We start from the raw sequence: 17,068 nt of genomic DNA, 5'->3' as shown, positions 1-17,068 counted from the left end.
AAACTGACAGAGAAAGATGTTCCACAATTATTACATAAATCAGGATAAAATACAAAGAGAGACAGCAGTACTTCAGACTTATTGACAATAGTGAAATAGATCATTTAAGTGAAATAAACTCTGAGTTTTTAGATGATATCCTAATTTTTACAGAGCTCAAGAACTAATAGAAGAACAATGTACTTCCAAGGACAAAAGGAACATATGGTGATCATAACAGCTTATCAGCAGAAAAGACTTCATTACATGATATTTTAAGACAAAAACCTGGACCTTCCCATTTTACTAAAAGAATGTGTCGCAATATTATTTCATCTTTTATGCTACTTGCACACCCAAAGTTATTTGGTAGTGGGCAAATGCAAAAGGCATATTTACATACAAAGACTGAAGGAATTAGATCTCGTAGAAATGAAAAAGAAGTACTGATCAGTTTAATTGGTGTTTATTCATATAAAAAAGAAAATATTTTACAATGAACTCATGAGCTGTCAAGGGTTTTAAAAATTCCAAGTATTATTAATATGTTAGATGCAAGAAGAGCCAGAAGTAATAAGGTAGAACCTCTCAGAAGTGTATCTGAAAGTATAAAATATAATGAGCAATTAGCTGCATTCAGGGGATGCTGGCCATTTTAGATACCTTAAAACAAGGAAAATATGAAATGAAAATGTGAATTATCTGTATTTAAACATGTATTAAAATTTCTAATAAAGTTGTCATACACTATTCCTTTATTCTAACTTCTCTAAATTATTTGCAAAATGACTTAAAATATACATAATATATATTACAAATATATATAAATATTTATATGTCATTATATATTATGTATATATTTTTATAATTATATAACTATATATGTAATAATATATTTTATATACATTATATATAACTATATATTTATATATAACATACAAGTACATATATACTCACAACCTTTTTTTTAAAAGTTCATTGGGGCTGGGCATGGTGGCTCATGCCTGTAATCCTAGCACTTTGGGAGGCTGAGGTGGGTAAACTGCTTGAGCCCAGGAGTTTGTCACCAGCCTGGGCAACATGGCAAAACCCTGTCTCTACAAAAAATACAAAAAAAATTAGCCAGGCATGGTACTCAACAGAGTGAGACCCTGCCAAAATCTTTAAAGATTTTTTTAAATTTTCATTGGTCCCAGAGGGTAAAGGATGATGACTCCTTTGTCTTGATATATAAAGAATTAGGAGACAAACTGAAACAAATGCTTCCTTAAAATTAAATTAAAATTAGCCAGGCGTGGTGGTATGTGCCTGTAATCCCAGCTACTCGGGAGGCTGAGGTAGGAGAAGAGCTTGAACCCGGGGGTGGAGGTTGCAGTGAGCCAAGACAGCGCCACTGCACTCCAACCGGGTGAAAGAGCGAGACTTCATCTCCATTTAAAAAAAAAAAGAAAAAAAGAATAATCATCTTGTAGTGATTTTTTAAAAATAAAAATGAACCTGAAAAACTTGGGAGTAAAATAACCATTTACTTATTTCTATTATCAAATTCTGTAATTCACATGTGGTTCAATACAGATGTTTATGTTTGAATTATTTTGATACAAAGATATTAATTCCAAACAAGTATGCTATCTGAATTTATTGGTTCCCAGATCGCTTATTTCTGATTAATCTATTGATTCTCAAGAAAATCTATAAAAGAAAACAGAACTGGCAAAAATTAAAGGCACTGAGTTTCTTTTACACTATAATCTGATTTATATCAATGATTTCAAAAGTCCTAATTTGTGCAACTTGTCTAAACAGATATTATATCCAGTTTTGTGAGGAGGCTTCTAACCCACAACACAGAAACCACATTAGCCATAACTATAAGTAAATCATAATGCAACTATTAGCTATTATGTTGCTACTTCTGCCATCTAACTTAAATTTATTAGAAAAAGTAGTAAGGATTTGAACCCGGAATACAGTCCACTCTTGGTACATGTGGGGGATTGGTTCCAGGATCTGATGGATACCAAAATCCACATATGCTTAAATCTCTTATATTAAATGGCATAGTGTTTACATATAACCTACACAGATTCTCCTATATACTTTAAATTATTGCTAGATTATTTATAATATGTATTACAATGTAAGTGCTATGTAAATAGTTGTTATACTATATTGGATTTTTTGTGGTTTCATTTTTATTGTTGTATTATTATTACTTATTGCTTTTTCCCCCAAATATTTAATCCATGGTTGGTTGAATCCATGGATACAGAATCCATGGATACAGAACACCAACTCTTGTCCAGAACTGTATTTTCTGTGTAAATAAGAGGACCCAACTAGCTAAAGGCTCAATTTATTGCCCTATAGAAAATGACTGCATGAGAATAGTAATAAGTCTATTTCTTCACTTTATTCTTTTTCTTCTTTACATTGCTCTAGTCTTCCATATTCAATCCTCAAAAGGAATATATTTTAATATTTCTTTGCTTTTTGCTTCCTTTTTTATTCTTTCATTACTGCATTTATGTGTGTGTGCGTGTGTGCGTGCACGCACACATGTGTGTGTACATGTGCACATTGCCACATGGTGTACAATAATGGATATTCTCAGAAGGGACATGATTCTTGTCTAAATATCTGTACTGAGATAGCAAACTGATGCAAGTATTCTAAAATCAGCATCGAAAGAATTTTCCCCATACTGGAGAAGTACTGCCCAAGCTCACGTCACTAAAATAAATGCCTCCTATTCGGAAACTTGCTGCATTATGAGTCACTGGAAACAGGATTACATTTCATTGTAATTGCAAACATGCAACTACAAATGCAAACCAAAGTAATTTGATGATTGCTGTGAATACTGCCTTACTTTATATGCGGGACAAACACAAATGATAGAGAAGCAATGTGTTTCACAGCTTTCTAAGCCTATTCTTATATATGAAAAAGTTCAAAAATAATGAAGAGATACCATGTATACAAAATGGTGTAAATCACATTTCAACAATCTAGTTTACAGACTACATTAATTCATGTATGCTTAGTGTTTTATTATTGGAACGCTAAGCTTGTGGGAGTTCTGTATAACCAACTGTTCAAGGTCATTGCCAAGGTCTGATTTTTCATACACAAAAACTTGCAACCTCCTGCATAAATAGGTTAAGTTCCAGTTCCACAACCTTAAAAAGACTGGAAATAGGAGAGAAAAAAAAAAAGCTCAGTATTTATGATTAAAATGTTAAGTGTATTTTTAAAAATTATACACAGGTTTTCACTAAAGCATTTTGCTAAAATTTCCTTTGAAATTTCACAAAAAGTATTAAATTCTGAGTCATTCTATTACGTTTATGTTTAAGATCAACATCAATACAGCCATGGGACATTTAACAACATGGATATGTTCTGAGAAATGCACTGTTAGGCAACTTCATTCGCTTTTCAAATATCACAGTATACTCACGCAAACCTAGATGCCATAGCCTACTACATACTGAGGCTGCATGGTGTAGCCTACTATTCCTAGGCTATAAACCTGTACAATATGTTACTACACTGAATACCCTAGGCAACTCTAACACAATAAGTATGTACGTATCTAAGCATAGAAAGGATACTGTAAAAAGAATTATCTTCTGGGACCATGATCCTAAATGTGGTCCGTCACTGACCAAAATCATGCAGCTCAAGCATATATATATATTTTCCAATTCAAAAAGTAATTTCAACTTCTTCCTTTCACAACCTGTTCTGAAAGTAAGTCAATCTGCACAGAGCAAAATTTCCCATTATGGATATTTATTTTATAGTTGACAAAATGAGAAGCTTTTTCTAAATTTTGTGCTCGAAGGTCTAAGATCTAAACCAAAATTAGGGTTTACTTACAAAGTATTCTTTAGAAGTACCAAGAACTGTTTTCCTAAAATAATTCTAATATAAAAATAACAAATATAAAATATGAACACCACTTATGGTAACAAGAAACTTCACCCCTTAAAATGCAATGTTAGAGCACCCTCTGCTGACTAACATCTCAGTCTGAAGATAGAGACTCAATTTTGCGTTAGACCAGCACTTTCCATTTCCCGTGTAATTTTTAAAAGCTAAAGATACAAAGATAAAGCATCAGACATAACCTCCTTGTGAGCCCTCTACAAATCAACAACAATTCTATTGGGTATTCATTATAAGCATACCACTTTTCTTAATTTTTATTCTAATTTCAATAAATTGACATATGCAATTAGAACATACAAGATAGGAGAGAAATTTTAAAACAAAATGTTAGCAGGTGTGGTGAAAAGAGCCCTGAACAGATACTCTCAAAATCTGAGTGCTAACTTACTTGAGCAAATTATTTCATATATTTGTGAGTCTCCGTTTTCTAAATAAAAGCAAGGGGTAAATTTGGATTCATTCATTCACCCATTCACAGAATAAACATTTACTTATACCTCCTCTGTGCTACTGGCTAAGGTACAAAGCTCCTGCTCAAACATCCCACACAGATGTTTAGGCACTTACAGTAATAATAAATATGAAGAGGAGACAGACTATGATATTGACAATTAAAGCTACGGCCTACTGAGCATTTACTTTGTGCTAGACACTACTCCAAGAACTTTACGTGTAGACATGCTGAGCAACCCAAATCCAAAAACCAAATGATACAAAATCTGAACTTTTGTAACACTGACATGATGCTCAAAGAAACTGCTTATTGAAGCATTTCACATTTCAAACTTTCAGATTTGGAATACTGTAAGCATATAATACAAACATTCCAACATCTGAAAAAATATGAAATCTGAAACATTATGGTCCCAGGCATTTTGGATAAGGGATGCTGAACCCATTTTAACTCACTGAATTCTTGAAACAACCTTATGGGAAGTACAAGGTACTGTTATTATCGCCATTTTACAGGTTAGAAAACAGATTTTAAAAAAGGTCAGCCAGGCACAGAGGCTCACACCTGTAATCCCAGCACTTTGGATGCCGAGGCAGGTGGATCACCTGAGTTCAGGAGTTCGAGACCAGCCCCACCAACATGGTGAAACCCTGTCTCTACTAAAAATACAAAAAATTGGCTGGGTGTGGTGGCAGGCACCTGTAATCCCAGCTACTTGGGAGGCTGAGGCAAGAGAATCACTTGAACCTAGGAGTGCAGTGAGCCAAGATCACACCACCACATTCCAGCCTCGGTGACAGTGTGAGGCTCTGTTTCAAAAAATAAACAAACGAACAAAGAAAACGGTCAAATAACCTGCCCAAGCTTTTACCACTAGTAAGTGATGAAGCTGGGATTTCAAACCTGGTTTCTGGCTCCAGAGTCGGCATTCTTAATAACCATTATGTTACAATATACAGTTATAAAATGACAAGTATATACTTAGCACACACATAGTGTAGAGATGGCACAAAGGTAGAAATGATCACTTTGGGCTAAAAAGAACCATAAAAAAAGGTCATATTTAAGCTAGAAGTTAGAAGTATGAGTTACAGGAAGGAATATATGAATGAATAATTAATTACGACCCCCCCCCCAAAAAAAAAAAAGATGCTGGAAAGAGCAAAAATCGTTTATCAAAGATGAGCAAAGGAAAAGAAGCCCAAAACATTATCCAAGATTCATTAAAACAAGTACCTGTAGTTTAGTACACCTGGAAAGAAGTGGGATCATGGACAACCTTAAACACACATCATGCTATAGTGTTTGGCTTTACATTGCAGATGATGAGAAGTCAGAAAAGGGTTCCTGAGGAGAATAACAATGTTAGATCTGCATTTCGGAAAGAAAAATTATGGCACTGGGGAAGATAAACTAGAGGTAATAGTATTAAAAGCAGTGAGACAAATTAAGAGGCTACTAAAACAATCCATGTGAGAAATCAGATGGACCTGAATCCCAAAAGACAAAGCAGGGAGCTTAAGGCATATTTAGAAGGCAGAATCAGGTTTACAGGCTGGATGATGAAGGAATCAAGAACGGAGAGGAATATCAACAAATTTAAAAGATCCAAAATTACAGTGTGCAGTTTCTTTTACTACGATAGAATCAAACTAGAAATCAATAATGAAGAGATTACAGAAAAACCACTAAATGTGGAAATTGAACCTATTTGTTAAAAAAAAAAAAAACAACTAAGGTTCCAAAAGAAAGCTTCAAAAGAAAATTTTAAAAATACATAGACATGAATGAAAACAAAAACAGAACATATCAAAATTTACGGACTACACTAAAGCATGGCTGAAACAGACATTTATAACACTAAATGGTTGTACAGCATTGTGAATGTAAATAACACTACCATAAGATAGTAAATTTTGTTACATATATTTTACTATAATTAAAAAAAATTTTTTAAGGTAAGAGCTCAAAAAAAAAAACCTAAGTTCCTCTTCAAGAAACTAGAAAAAAAAAAAAAAACAAAATAAAACCAAAGCAAGCAAAAGAAAAAAAATAATTAAAAAAAAAAAAAAAAAAAAAAAACAGAAACCAACAAAACTGGAAAATTTTTAAAGTAGAGAAAAATCCAGGAAACATAATACTGGCACTTCAAAAAAATAAATAAAATTGGTAAACCTCTAACAAAGCTGACAAACATGAAGACAACACTATAGATCCTATAGTCATTCACAGATAAGGAAATGCTATAAACAACTCTATGTTCATAAATTCAACAACTTAGAAGAAATGGACCAGCTCTCTTAAACCCATAAACTACCAATACTCAATGAAGATGAAATAGACAAGCTGAATAGATCTATATATATCAAAGAAACTGAATTTGTAATTAAAATGCTCCCCAAAAAGAAACTCCAGACCCAAGTGGTTTCACTGGAGACTTCTATCAAACATTTAAAGAATTAACAGCACTTGTACACAATCTTTTCCAGAAAATATATCAGAAGAGAACACTTCTCAACTCAGTTTATAAAGACAGTATAACCCTAATACTAAATCAGACAACAGAAAAATAGAAAACTACAATCTCTCCCATGAACGCAAGACACAAAACTCAACAAAATAGTATTTGGCAAACTGAATCCAACAATGTATAAAACTAATTACATTCCATTACCAAATGGATTTATTAAAGATATACAAGGTTGGTCCAACATCGAAAATCCACAAATGTCATATTATAGCAACAAGCTAAGGAAGAAAAGTGATACAATCATTTAATTAGCACAGAAAAGGCATCTGACAAAATCCAATACCTATTCATGGTAATTGTGAAAGACTAATATATTCCCCATAAAACTAAGAACACCACAAGATGTCCACCCTCACCACTCTTATCCAGCACAGCACTAGAAGTTCTAGCCACTCCAATAAGGAAAAAAAAAGAGAAGAAATAAAAGGCCTACAGGTTGTAAACACGAAAATAATTTCTATTTGCAGATGACAAGACGGTTTACATAGAAAATCCCAAAAAATCTACCAAAAAAACTCCTAGAACTAGTGTGTGAGTTCAGCAAGGTTGCAGAACACAAAAATCAATCACATTTCTACACACTAACAATGAACATTCATGCTCGCTTTGGCAGCACATGTACTAAAATTAGAACAAAACAGAGATTAGCATGGCCCCTGCATAAGGACAACACGCAAATTCGTGAAGCGATCCATAGTAAATTCTTTTAAAATTATAAAAATAATATAAAAAATATATGAACGATGCATAAAACAAAATTAAAATTTTCTCTTTTACAATACATGTGGTCTGGCACAGGAAGACCACTGGGTGAATGTTTTCAGCAGCTTTTCTCAAAATAGCCCTCGGATGGAAATAATCCAATGTACATCAGTTAATGAATAAACAATTTGTGGTACAACCATACAGCAGGATACTATTTGACAATAAAAAGGAAGAAAACTACTGGTACATGCAACAAGAATGAGCCTCAAAAACATTACTCGAGGTAACAGTCAGACACAAAAGGCTATATACTGCATGAATCCACATATATGGCATTCTGAGAAAAGTAAAACAACTGAGATGGAAATTAGATCAGTAATTGCTGTGAACTGGGGGGAAAAGGAGGTAACTGACTATAAAGGAGCACCAGGGAATTTTGTGACATTAAATATCTTATTATCTTGACTGTGTTAGTAGCTACATAACTCTATACAATTGTTTAAAAACTCATCAAACTATACTCCAATAAAGAAGAATTGGCCAGGTGTGGTGGCTCATGCCTTTAATCCCAGCATTTTGGGAGGCCCAGGGAGGTGAATCATCTAAGTTCAGAAGTTCAAGACCAGCGTGGTCAACATGGTGAAACCCCATCTCTACTAAAAACACAAAAACTAGCTGGGCATGGTGGCAAGAGCCTGTAGTCTCAGCCACTCAGGAGGCTGAGACAGGAGAATTGCTTGAACCCGGGAGGCGGAAGTTGCAGTGAGCTGAGATCATGCCATTGCACTCCGGCCTGGGCAACTCCATCTCCCCACCCCTCCCCAAAAAGAATTTTATTCCACATTAATTATTTTTTAAATTTCACATTAATTATATGTTTGGGATTATTTTCTCCTTCTCACACAGAGTCTGTTAGCCAAGTAAGAAAAACAAAGAACAGTAAGAAAGAATTAACAGTAAAGAAAAAATACAACTTGTTTTGAGAATGCTCCATTCTGCTACTATCTATAACTAATTTTATACATACTATTTCTAAAAAAAAAAAAAAAATTCTTAAAGCCAAAAATTTGTTTAAAAAAAACAAAGCCCCAATATTCTTCATCTATGTCCTACCAACAGGAAGATAAAGTCATATTTTTACTATCTGAGTATGATGAAAGTCATGATTTGTCTAGGACTTTAGTTTTTTTTTTGTTTTTTTTTTTTTCACTGAGAACTGTCACCTTGTATGAAAAGATGAACTTAAGTAATTGAATTAGGGGACAGAATCAGGGACAAGGTTATAAAGAGAGAAGAAACATCAATTTCTGTTCTTTCTTCCCTCACTTATGAATTATCTTAACTGGCGACTAATTTCCTTTCCTACCTGAACTTCTTTAAAACTCCAAAGAATAAATATAGGAAGGACGTTATTATCCAACTCAAATAAATGCTTCTCTATCTTTGAGATTACTGCATGGTCTCAAAAGTCCAAGTCTTCCAACGCTTCAGTGGTAGCTGCTCTCCTACACTGATGGAAATTCACAGAATTATCCTATCTTAGGAAGCCCACTGCTTAAATGCCAGACAGTCTTACATTGATAGCCTATTTCCAGGGAGATAGATGTTTTAACATAAGAGAAAACTGCGATTATTGGTAGCAAAGAGAGAAAAGATCATGACTAAGCCCAGAGGCCCTGGATTATATTTATCACTCTGGAAGTTATTCATGCCTCATATATATGGAATACTTAAAAACATTAAAGAAAAAGATGCATCAAAAGTTATTTGCCATAATGAGCTTATAGCATGACACAACTGTGGAAGTGATATAATACATAAAAAGTTAACACCCCCAAAACTACAATGAAGACACCTGAATATAATTACTTTCACATAAGCTCTCTAAAAGGGAAAAGAACTCCACTCTTTAATAAAAGACTTTCCAAAGGGATAAAAATACTGATAAAGTAAGAATATGGTATATTAATATTTAAGCCAAAATCACTGTTCAGCAGTGACAGGAAGAAATGGGTCCAAACACTATTCACCCATAAACTTATAAAATATAAACCATATTGAATACAAGAATAACCACAAGGGACAGAATAAAACAGCAACTGAAAGGTGATGAGTTAGCAATCACTTACTTTACAAGCTAAATTGAGGCTTCACAAATTTTCCAGAGTTCCTCAACTGGGGGTGGTTCTGTCTCCATCTAGGCACACCTGGCAACATTTTTGATAATCCAGACTGGAGGAAGTGCTACTGGCACTAGTAGGAAGAGGCCAGAGCTACTGCTAAATACCCTATAATGTACAGGGTAGCCCACCACAACAAAGATTTATCACATTCAAATTCAAAATGTCAACAGTGACCCTGCTGAGAAATCCTGCTTTACAATAAAACTGAGAAGCCCTGCTAGTCCCACAAAATCTTGAGATAATCTGTAATGCATATAATGCAATACAATTTAAATAACTACAGATAGAAATGTCAAGTACATACATATATTCCATTGCTACTCTCCCACACTCTTTCCCCCTGTCCTGTCACTCTTCAATTTAATAATCATTGCTTCTTTTACAGTTCCTTTAAGCCAGCTTCCCATTCCAAAACCTCAAATTCTCCTGAGAAATAGAAAGAAATAGAAAACATTGCCTTATCTACACTGCCTGAGGTCTAGATCTACTTAAGAAAAGTCAGAGGAGTCTGACATATGATCATAAAGCTCAGTATTGTTTTGATTTAAAAAAGAATGCTATAATAAGACAACTGTGTCGTAACTACCCAGAATCACCTCAAAGGATTAGAGACAGAACCCAAAATACAACCTTGTATGTTTGTAAAGCCATTACGAAAAATATACTCATTCTTGGGATCTCATCAGCACAAGGTGAGTTCCAAAATTTCTTTCCTTGCTAACAAACAGTCCTTTGATTCATATCAGCTGCATTTTCAAACATCTAACTAGGTTCCTTTCATCTGTCCTAAAGCTCTTTCAAAAACTCTTCATTTAATATTCCAGGAATTCAGAGAGCAAGTCCATTTAAATCTTTCTTAGCCTGTATCTTTTTCATTCAACTCTATCCAAACGGCAGCATTTCAACACTAACATCCAACACACCTTGAACTATCATTTTTAACATTCTTCTCTCCGTAATTTCCACAGTTTCATTAAATATTTTTGGAAGCACAATGAACAAAACTCCCAATAACAGAGGAAGTACAAAAAAACATCATTTGTACATGGATAAACCCAGGTTTAGGTTTAGGATTTTATTTCAATACCCTTTTTTTTTTCCCCCTTTTTGAGACAGAATTGCACTCTTGTTGCCCAGGCTGGAGTGCAATGGTGTGATCTTGGTTCATCACAACCTCCACCTACCAGGTTCGAGCCATTCTCCTGCTTCAGCCTCCTGAGTAGCTGGGATTACAGGCATGCACTACCACACCCGACTAATTTTGTATTTTTAGTAGAGATGGGGTTTCTCCATGTTGGTCAGGCTGGTCTCAAACTCCCAACCCTCAGGTGATCTGCCCACCTCAGCCTCCCAAAGTGCTGAGATTAGTGTAGTATCTGTTCTCATCAGTTCAATACCCTTTTTAAAAATGCAAAATATCAAATTTATTTTTCACAAAATCAATGTATTTTAAATACTCTAAACCAAGCCTAGTTAAGATGTGCTTCTAGCAAAGTGGTCAACTAAATATGGCAATCCGTTTGAACAATGCCACTTAAGGTAATCGTGTATATAAAGAGGTTATAAATATTTTGGTGACAGAAATAAAATTGATTAGTGTCACAGAGATGACTTTTCATAAGGGAGTTTTAAATATATCTGAAAATAACCCATAACCAAATATATTCTTATTGTACCATATAAAAATCTATTGCTAAAAATATATGACTCTGTCCAGTAATCCATGCATCCAAACAGAAGGCAGAAATATTTTCAATAACATATTCTAATAATGGTCTAAACTTCACAAACTGTATGAGCTAGACTAAGGACTTCTATCCTCGTAGAACTTTTTTACAATTGTTTCAGGGCACTATACCTTTTTAAAGCTAGTATATACTTAATGCTTAATAATGCAGAAAAATTCACTCACCATTTCAGTGGTGTGCCTTCATATTCAAACCATATCTCACTAATGTCTTCTTGTCTCATAACCTTCTGAAAGTGCTTTTTCACTTTGTCAGTTACCAACGTCAAATAACTTACTCTTGGCAAAAGCAACTGAAATGAAAATTTGTAAAACCGCATTTATTTACTAGTTATTATTTTTTAAAATACTAAGTAGGTTTTTGAATTTTTAGGAAAAACAGCCGTGTTCTTTGCATTATTTTGAATATCCCACACAAAGTCAACTGCTTTTTATAGAAGATCAAACGTTAAAGGTTAAGATGTTTTAATATTTCTTACAGGGCCATTCCTTTAAGCAAGCAAAGCTTACCACATAAATGTCCAGATTCATCAACACAAATCTATCTACAATCTTTCTATAACACTAAATAAAAATGTAATTAGATGTCATACTATTTAGGATACTTATTATTTCTATCAAATTTAACTTAAAAATTAAAATGATCCATCTGAGTCAATTAATTAAACTGTTCTGAGAAGATAATCAACTCGAGTACTAAAGTATACCTTGACTTATCAATCAAATCTTCTCAACCAGTCCATCATATTTTGAAGGCTGGGAGAGAATGCTGGGCTAGGTAAAGCCTCAATGTAAACAGTAAGAAGAACCTAGTCAGTGTTTTTTCCCCAGAAAAGGTACCCAAAAATAAAATAGGAGAGTGTTTTGGAAAATCAATTATGATTCACACAAAGAACAGGCAAGTAGATAAAAGAAGGAGGTTGGTAAAAATTTATGGTTTTCCTCTTTGGCAGTAGACACCACAGCCATTTCTTGCTTTCCTAAGTTTCTGACTTCTTTTGCCGATAAAACTGCTGTGCTATTCTTTTGGCTGCTTTTATAATGGCACCATCTTTCATGCTGTTTATTCAAGGTGATATGTTTTGACCAATAAATCAAGTAGAACTACTAAGCTGGCAAATATATACAAAAAAAAAAAAAGATATTCTGGTTGAAGGAATTTATATCTAATCACGGAAGTCCAAGATAACAGGTACCAAACAGGTAGGAGAGTATGACATTGACCCTACGGGCTTCAGGGTACAGGGGTATGGGAGGAAGATAGCTGGCATGCTCCAGCATGGAATACAAGGCACTAAATACAAGGAACAAGCTGTTGAATAGTATTATGCATTCAACAGAACATAAGTTCTTTTTTTAGAAGGAAATAACTGTGATTAGTTAAAAAAGAAAAAGAAATTCTTACTATTTAATACAAGAAAAATCAGTTTTTCCCCCTACAGGAAGCATTATTGCCCCTGTTTTACTTTTTAATAACTTGCCAATATCATATGCTATTCTTAAATGGCAGAGAAAAGACTCAGTGTATTCGTTCAGAAATGACAAATACAGATGAGACATTAAAGTCTCTTAAAAAAAAAAAAAAAAAAGCAAAACAGCATGGTAAACTAGCTGTCTTCAAAAAATATTTAAGCATAATCTATTAGGCTAATAAGGTCTAAATTAGTAAATAACTTTAAAAATGATTATTGGGCATTACATAGTAATCTATTCTGTAGGAAATATTAACCTATGGAGATAGTAAGAGGGAAGAAACACCACAGCTAACGGGTATGGATATATCAGTTCCTGATTTTAGAGAATGTTGTACTACATGCCTCGGCTTCACTCAAAGTTGCTAAATACTCACAAATGATTTTTATGGAATAAAATCTTTTTTACAATAAGGAAAAGAGAACATTAGAATATAACCTCCATTAAGACAGGAATTTTTGTCTGTTTTGTTCAATGCTACATTTCCACTGCCCAAAATAGTGCCTGCTTTAAAAGACGCACACAATAAATATTTGCTGAATGAGTCAGAGATGCCAGAGGTTAAGTGGGGCAGAGCCAACAATGATAATTTTAAAAGAATACTCATTTTTAATGTAGAATCCACAATGAAATGTAGCAGCAGTCTTCTGTTCCGTTTGGCTTGTGGGAGTAATTGCTAACTAATATATCCATAGTAACACTAAGAAATCACTCTAAAATTTAAGAATGACTATTCTACAGTACATACCGATACAATTTAGCTAGGAAATACTTAAATAGGTAAAAATTAAAAGACATCATCCTGCCTTTTACCTGCAGACTATATATACACTACTCATTGTTTTTCTTAGGTGTATCTCATTGGGTTTTCTTTTTTTTAATGTGGTAAAATATGCCTAGCATAAAATTTACCATTTAAACCATTTTTAAGTGTACAGTTTAGTAATACTAAGTACATTCGCTATCCATCTCCAGAACTTTTTCATCATCCCAAATGAAAACTCTACTTATTAAACAGTAACTCCCCATTTCTTGCTTCCCCAGCTCCCAGTAACCACCATGCTACTTTGTATCTCTATGAATTTGACTATTCCAGGTACCTTATTTAAGTGGAACCATATAATATTTGTCCTTTTGTGTCTGGTTTATTTCATTTAACATATGTCTTCAATGTTCTTTTAGTTCTTTTACTTTGAATAGGATCAACTCCATTTGGAAATACTGTCAGCTACAATGGAAACTGTCATACTCTAATTCCTCATTTAGCCCTAGTATAAAGTATTCCATGACTATCATACAAATGATTCATTTTATCTATACAGCCTTTAAGAATACATATTTAATGCAATTATATGGAATACTTATGTTTCTAAAAACGGTGCCCATAATTTTATTTCTTCATGCCAAGTACTATTCTGTCCAACATTTTTCAATTTTAAAATTAGAGACTTATCTAGGACAAAAATAGAATTAAAACATACTAGAATTCTGTTCCACTCCAATGTGTAAAGCATCATACTAGGCAATGAGGATACAGCACTGAGTGAGACAGAAGAGTCCTTCCCCTTATACAACATACAGGTTAGACAGTAAAAAGATACAAAAAGCAAAATTACAAATGTGATTAATACAAGGAGGAAGTAATAAGAATGAGTAGCAAAGGAACTTAACCTTATCTAGTTTCAGAAGAGGCCTTGACAGGAAGTATATCTTAAGGCCTTTCCCTTTGTCAAAAGACAAATAAAAGGGAAATAACATGGGTCGATGTGGAGGTATGGGTGTATGTCGGTGTGGGAGACACCTCTGCCTTTTTCAAGCTGGGGACGCTGTGAGACAAAAGGTATGAGGTGAATACAGAGAGACAAAGATGGGCACATTTGAGTGACGTCTAAGAAGGTGAATATGATAGGAAGGTAGAGAGTTAAGACAGAATAGTGCTGAGGAAGCCCAGGGCCAGATTATAGAGAGCCTTGTAAACTACATTAAAGATCCTAAAAATGATGAAAAGCCACAAAAGTTTTAAGCAAGCAAGAGACAGGATCAGATATGTGTTTTGAAAAGATCACTCCAACTGCAGACCAGAAAATGAAAAGAAGAGAAAACTAAAAGCAGGAAATTGGTTACTACTATGAAATTTTATTCATTTTTTTTTTTTTTTTGAAACAAAGTTTCACTCTTGTTGCCCAGGCTGGAGTTCAATGGCACCATCTTGGCTCACTGCAATATGGACCTCCCAGGTTCAAGCAATTCTCCTGCCTCAGCCTCCTGAGTAGTTGGGATTACAGTTGTCTACCTCCATGCCCAACTAATTTTTGTATTTTTACTAGAGACAGGGTTTCACCACGTTGGCCAGGTTGGTCTCAAACACCCGACCTCAGGTGATTCACCTGCATTGGCTTCCCAAAGTGCTAGGATTACAGGCATAAGCCATTGTGCCTGGCCTGATCAGTTTTTAAACAGTAGTCTGGTCTAGGCTGCAGCAGTGGTGGATGAAAGGGATCAGGCAAGTTCGAGAAACACTGAGGTGTAAAATCACCTGGAGTAAGTTACCAACTAAATATCTGGGGTACGACAGAAAGAGGCACCAAACAATGAATCCCAGGTTTCTAGTAAGAGTAATTCTTCTTGCCAAAATAGCAAGGGAATAATGGCAGATAACCAGATTTTCTTGCGGGGAAAGCTGCTGAGTCCAGTTTCAAACACACAGTTCGAGTTTCTATAAGACATCTAAGTGAGGATCTCCAGCAGACAAATATATAGGTTTGAAGCTCAGGAGAAAAATACTGGCAGTTGTCAAGGTAAAAATGCTCGACAAAGACATAAAAATGGAGAAGAACTCCAGGGGGTAAAAAGTGAAGTTAAACAAGAAAACAGGGCCCTAAGAAATACCAATAGTAAGGAATAAGCAAAGAAGAAATACACACACACACACACACACACACACACACACACGGACCATAGAGGCAAAACCAAAAACCAAGAATACTGGGCACTGCGGGCTAAACGGGACAGTGCCACAAGATGGAAAAAACGGCAAACAACATCAAACACCGCTGAGATCAGGCAAATGAAAATTCAAAAAACAGACACCAACCTTGGCTAAAAAGATATCATTAGTGACTTTGTCAAGAATAGGTTTCTTGGATCGGTATGAAAATGTGATTACAGAGAACTAACTGGTAGCAAGTAGAAGGTAGACAATGACTATAAATAACCTTTTTGAAAAGTCTAGCCATGGAGGAAAAGCCAAAGTTGAGAGATGGGGTCAAGAGAGGGTTGTTGTTTCAGGATAGGAAGGATTTATGACAACATCAAAAACTGTGAAGGAGACAGCAGATAAGAAGTTGAAAGTAAAATAAATAGAGAAGGCAGAGGTGGAGGTAGGAGAAGATCAAATGCCACCAGCTTCCTGAGAAGGCAGAAGATAGATGGCGGGCTGGGCCTTGCCGAGAAAGAATACTTCTTCTGTTATAGCAGAAGGGAAAGAGAAGGAAATGTGTATGAATGCAGACAGGTTTTGCAGATTTGGTGGCAGAAAGTTAAGGGAGGTCCTATCACACCTATGACATTGTTTCTATTTTCTTCACAAAGGAGGAAGTGAAGTCACCTGTTAAGAGTGAAGTAAGAGGTCAGGGATCAGAAAAATAGTCATAGTGGAAAACAGCAGACATCTTACTAACGATACATAAAAGGATCACTGCCTAATGTTAAGGGTCCATGAAATTGATGACCCTGGGTCTAATCATGATTTCTTCCAGACACAAGTCACAAAATAGCAATGCAAATGAGTATATGTGCTTTTATACTGGATAATATAAATGAAAAGCAACAGTTTAAATGAATGTCATAGAAAGAATACCAACTGAAAAGTTATCTAGTTTCTACAAATTTCCTTCCCAATATTCCCTGCAAAACAAAATATAATGCTCAGTGATATACGTACAGTATATAGGCGGAAAAATTATGCAGAGAGGAAACAAATCAAAATGCAGAAAAAACAGGAATATATGTAATATTAATATTAAAAATATGTTCAAGCT

The 17,068-nt window shown here is 34.6% G+C and overlaps 1 protein-coding gene and 1 non-coding gene across 9 annotated transcripts in view; one reads left to right on the top strand and one right to left on the bottom strand.

Moving 5' to 3' along the window:
- Nucleotides 1-17,068, bottom strand: part of ATG5 (autophagy related 5) — a 179,585-nt gene that overhangs the window by 150,292 nt on the left and 12,225 nt on the right. For 7 of the 8 annotated variants that reach the window (XR_004267922.1, XR_004267923.1, XM_032275141.1 and 4 more), the window contains one exon: nucleotides 11,721-11,848. The exons of the other annotated variant lie outside the window; for it this stretch is intronic. Coding sequence is in view for 5 of the 7 variants with exons in the window: in XM_032275141.1 (XP_032131032.1) it covers nucleotides 11,721-11,848 (128 nt within the window). In the remaining 2 variants the exon portion in view is untranslated. The remainder of the gene's footprint in view (nucleotides 1-11,720; nucleotides 11,849-17,068) is intronic. 8 annotated transcript variants of the gene reach the window in all.
- Nucleotides 7,518-7,621, top strand: LOC116549813. Its single transcript, XR_004268091.1, has one exon. It is a non-coding gene; the product is annotated as a U6 spliceosomal RNA (small nuclear RNA).

The sequence above is a fragment of the Sapajus apella genome, unplaced genomic scaffold, assembly GCF_009761245.1.
Source record: "Sapajus apella isolate SASKATOON/1434 unplaced genomic scaffold, GSC_monkey_1.0 scaffold6, whole genome shotgun sequence".
NCBI classification, from domain to species: Eukaryota; Metazoa; Chordata; class Mammalia; order Primates; family Cebidae; genus Sapajus; species Sapajus apella.
The sequence above is the reverse complement of the archived record's forward strand: the minus strand, read 5'-3'. Positions and strand labels throughout refer to the sequence as shown.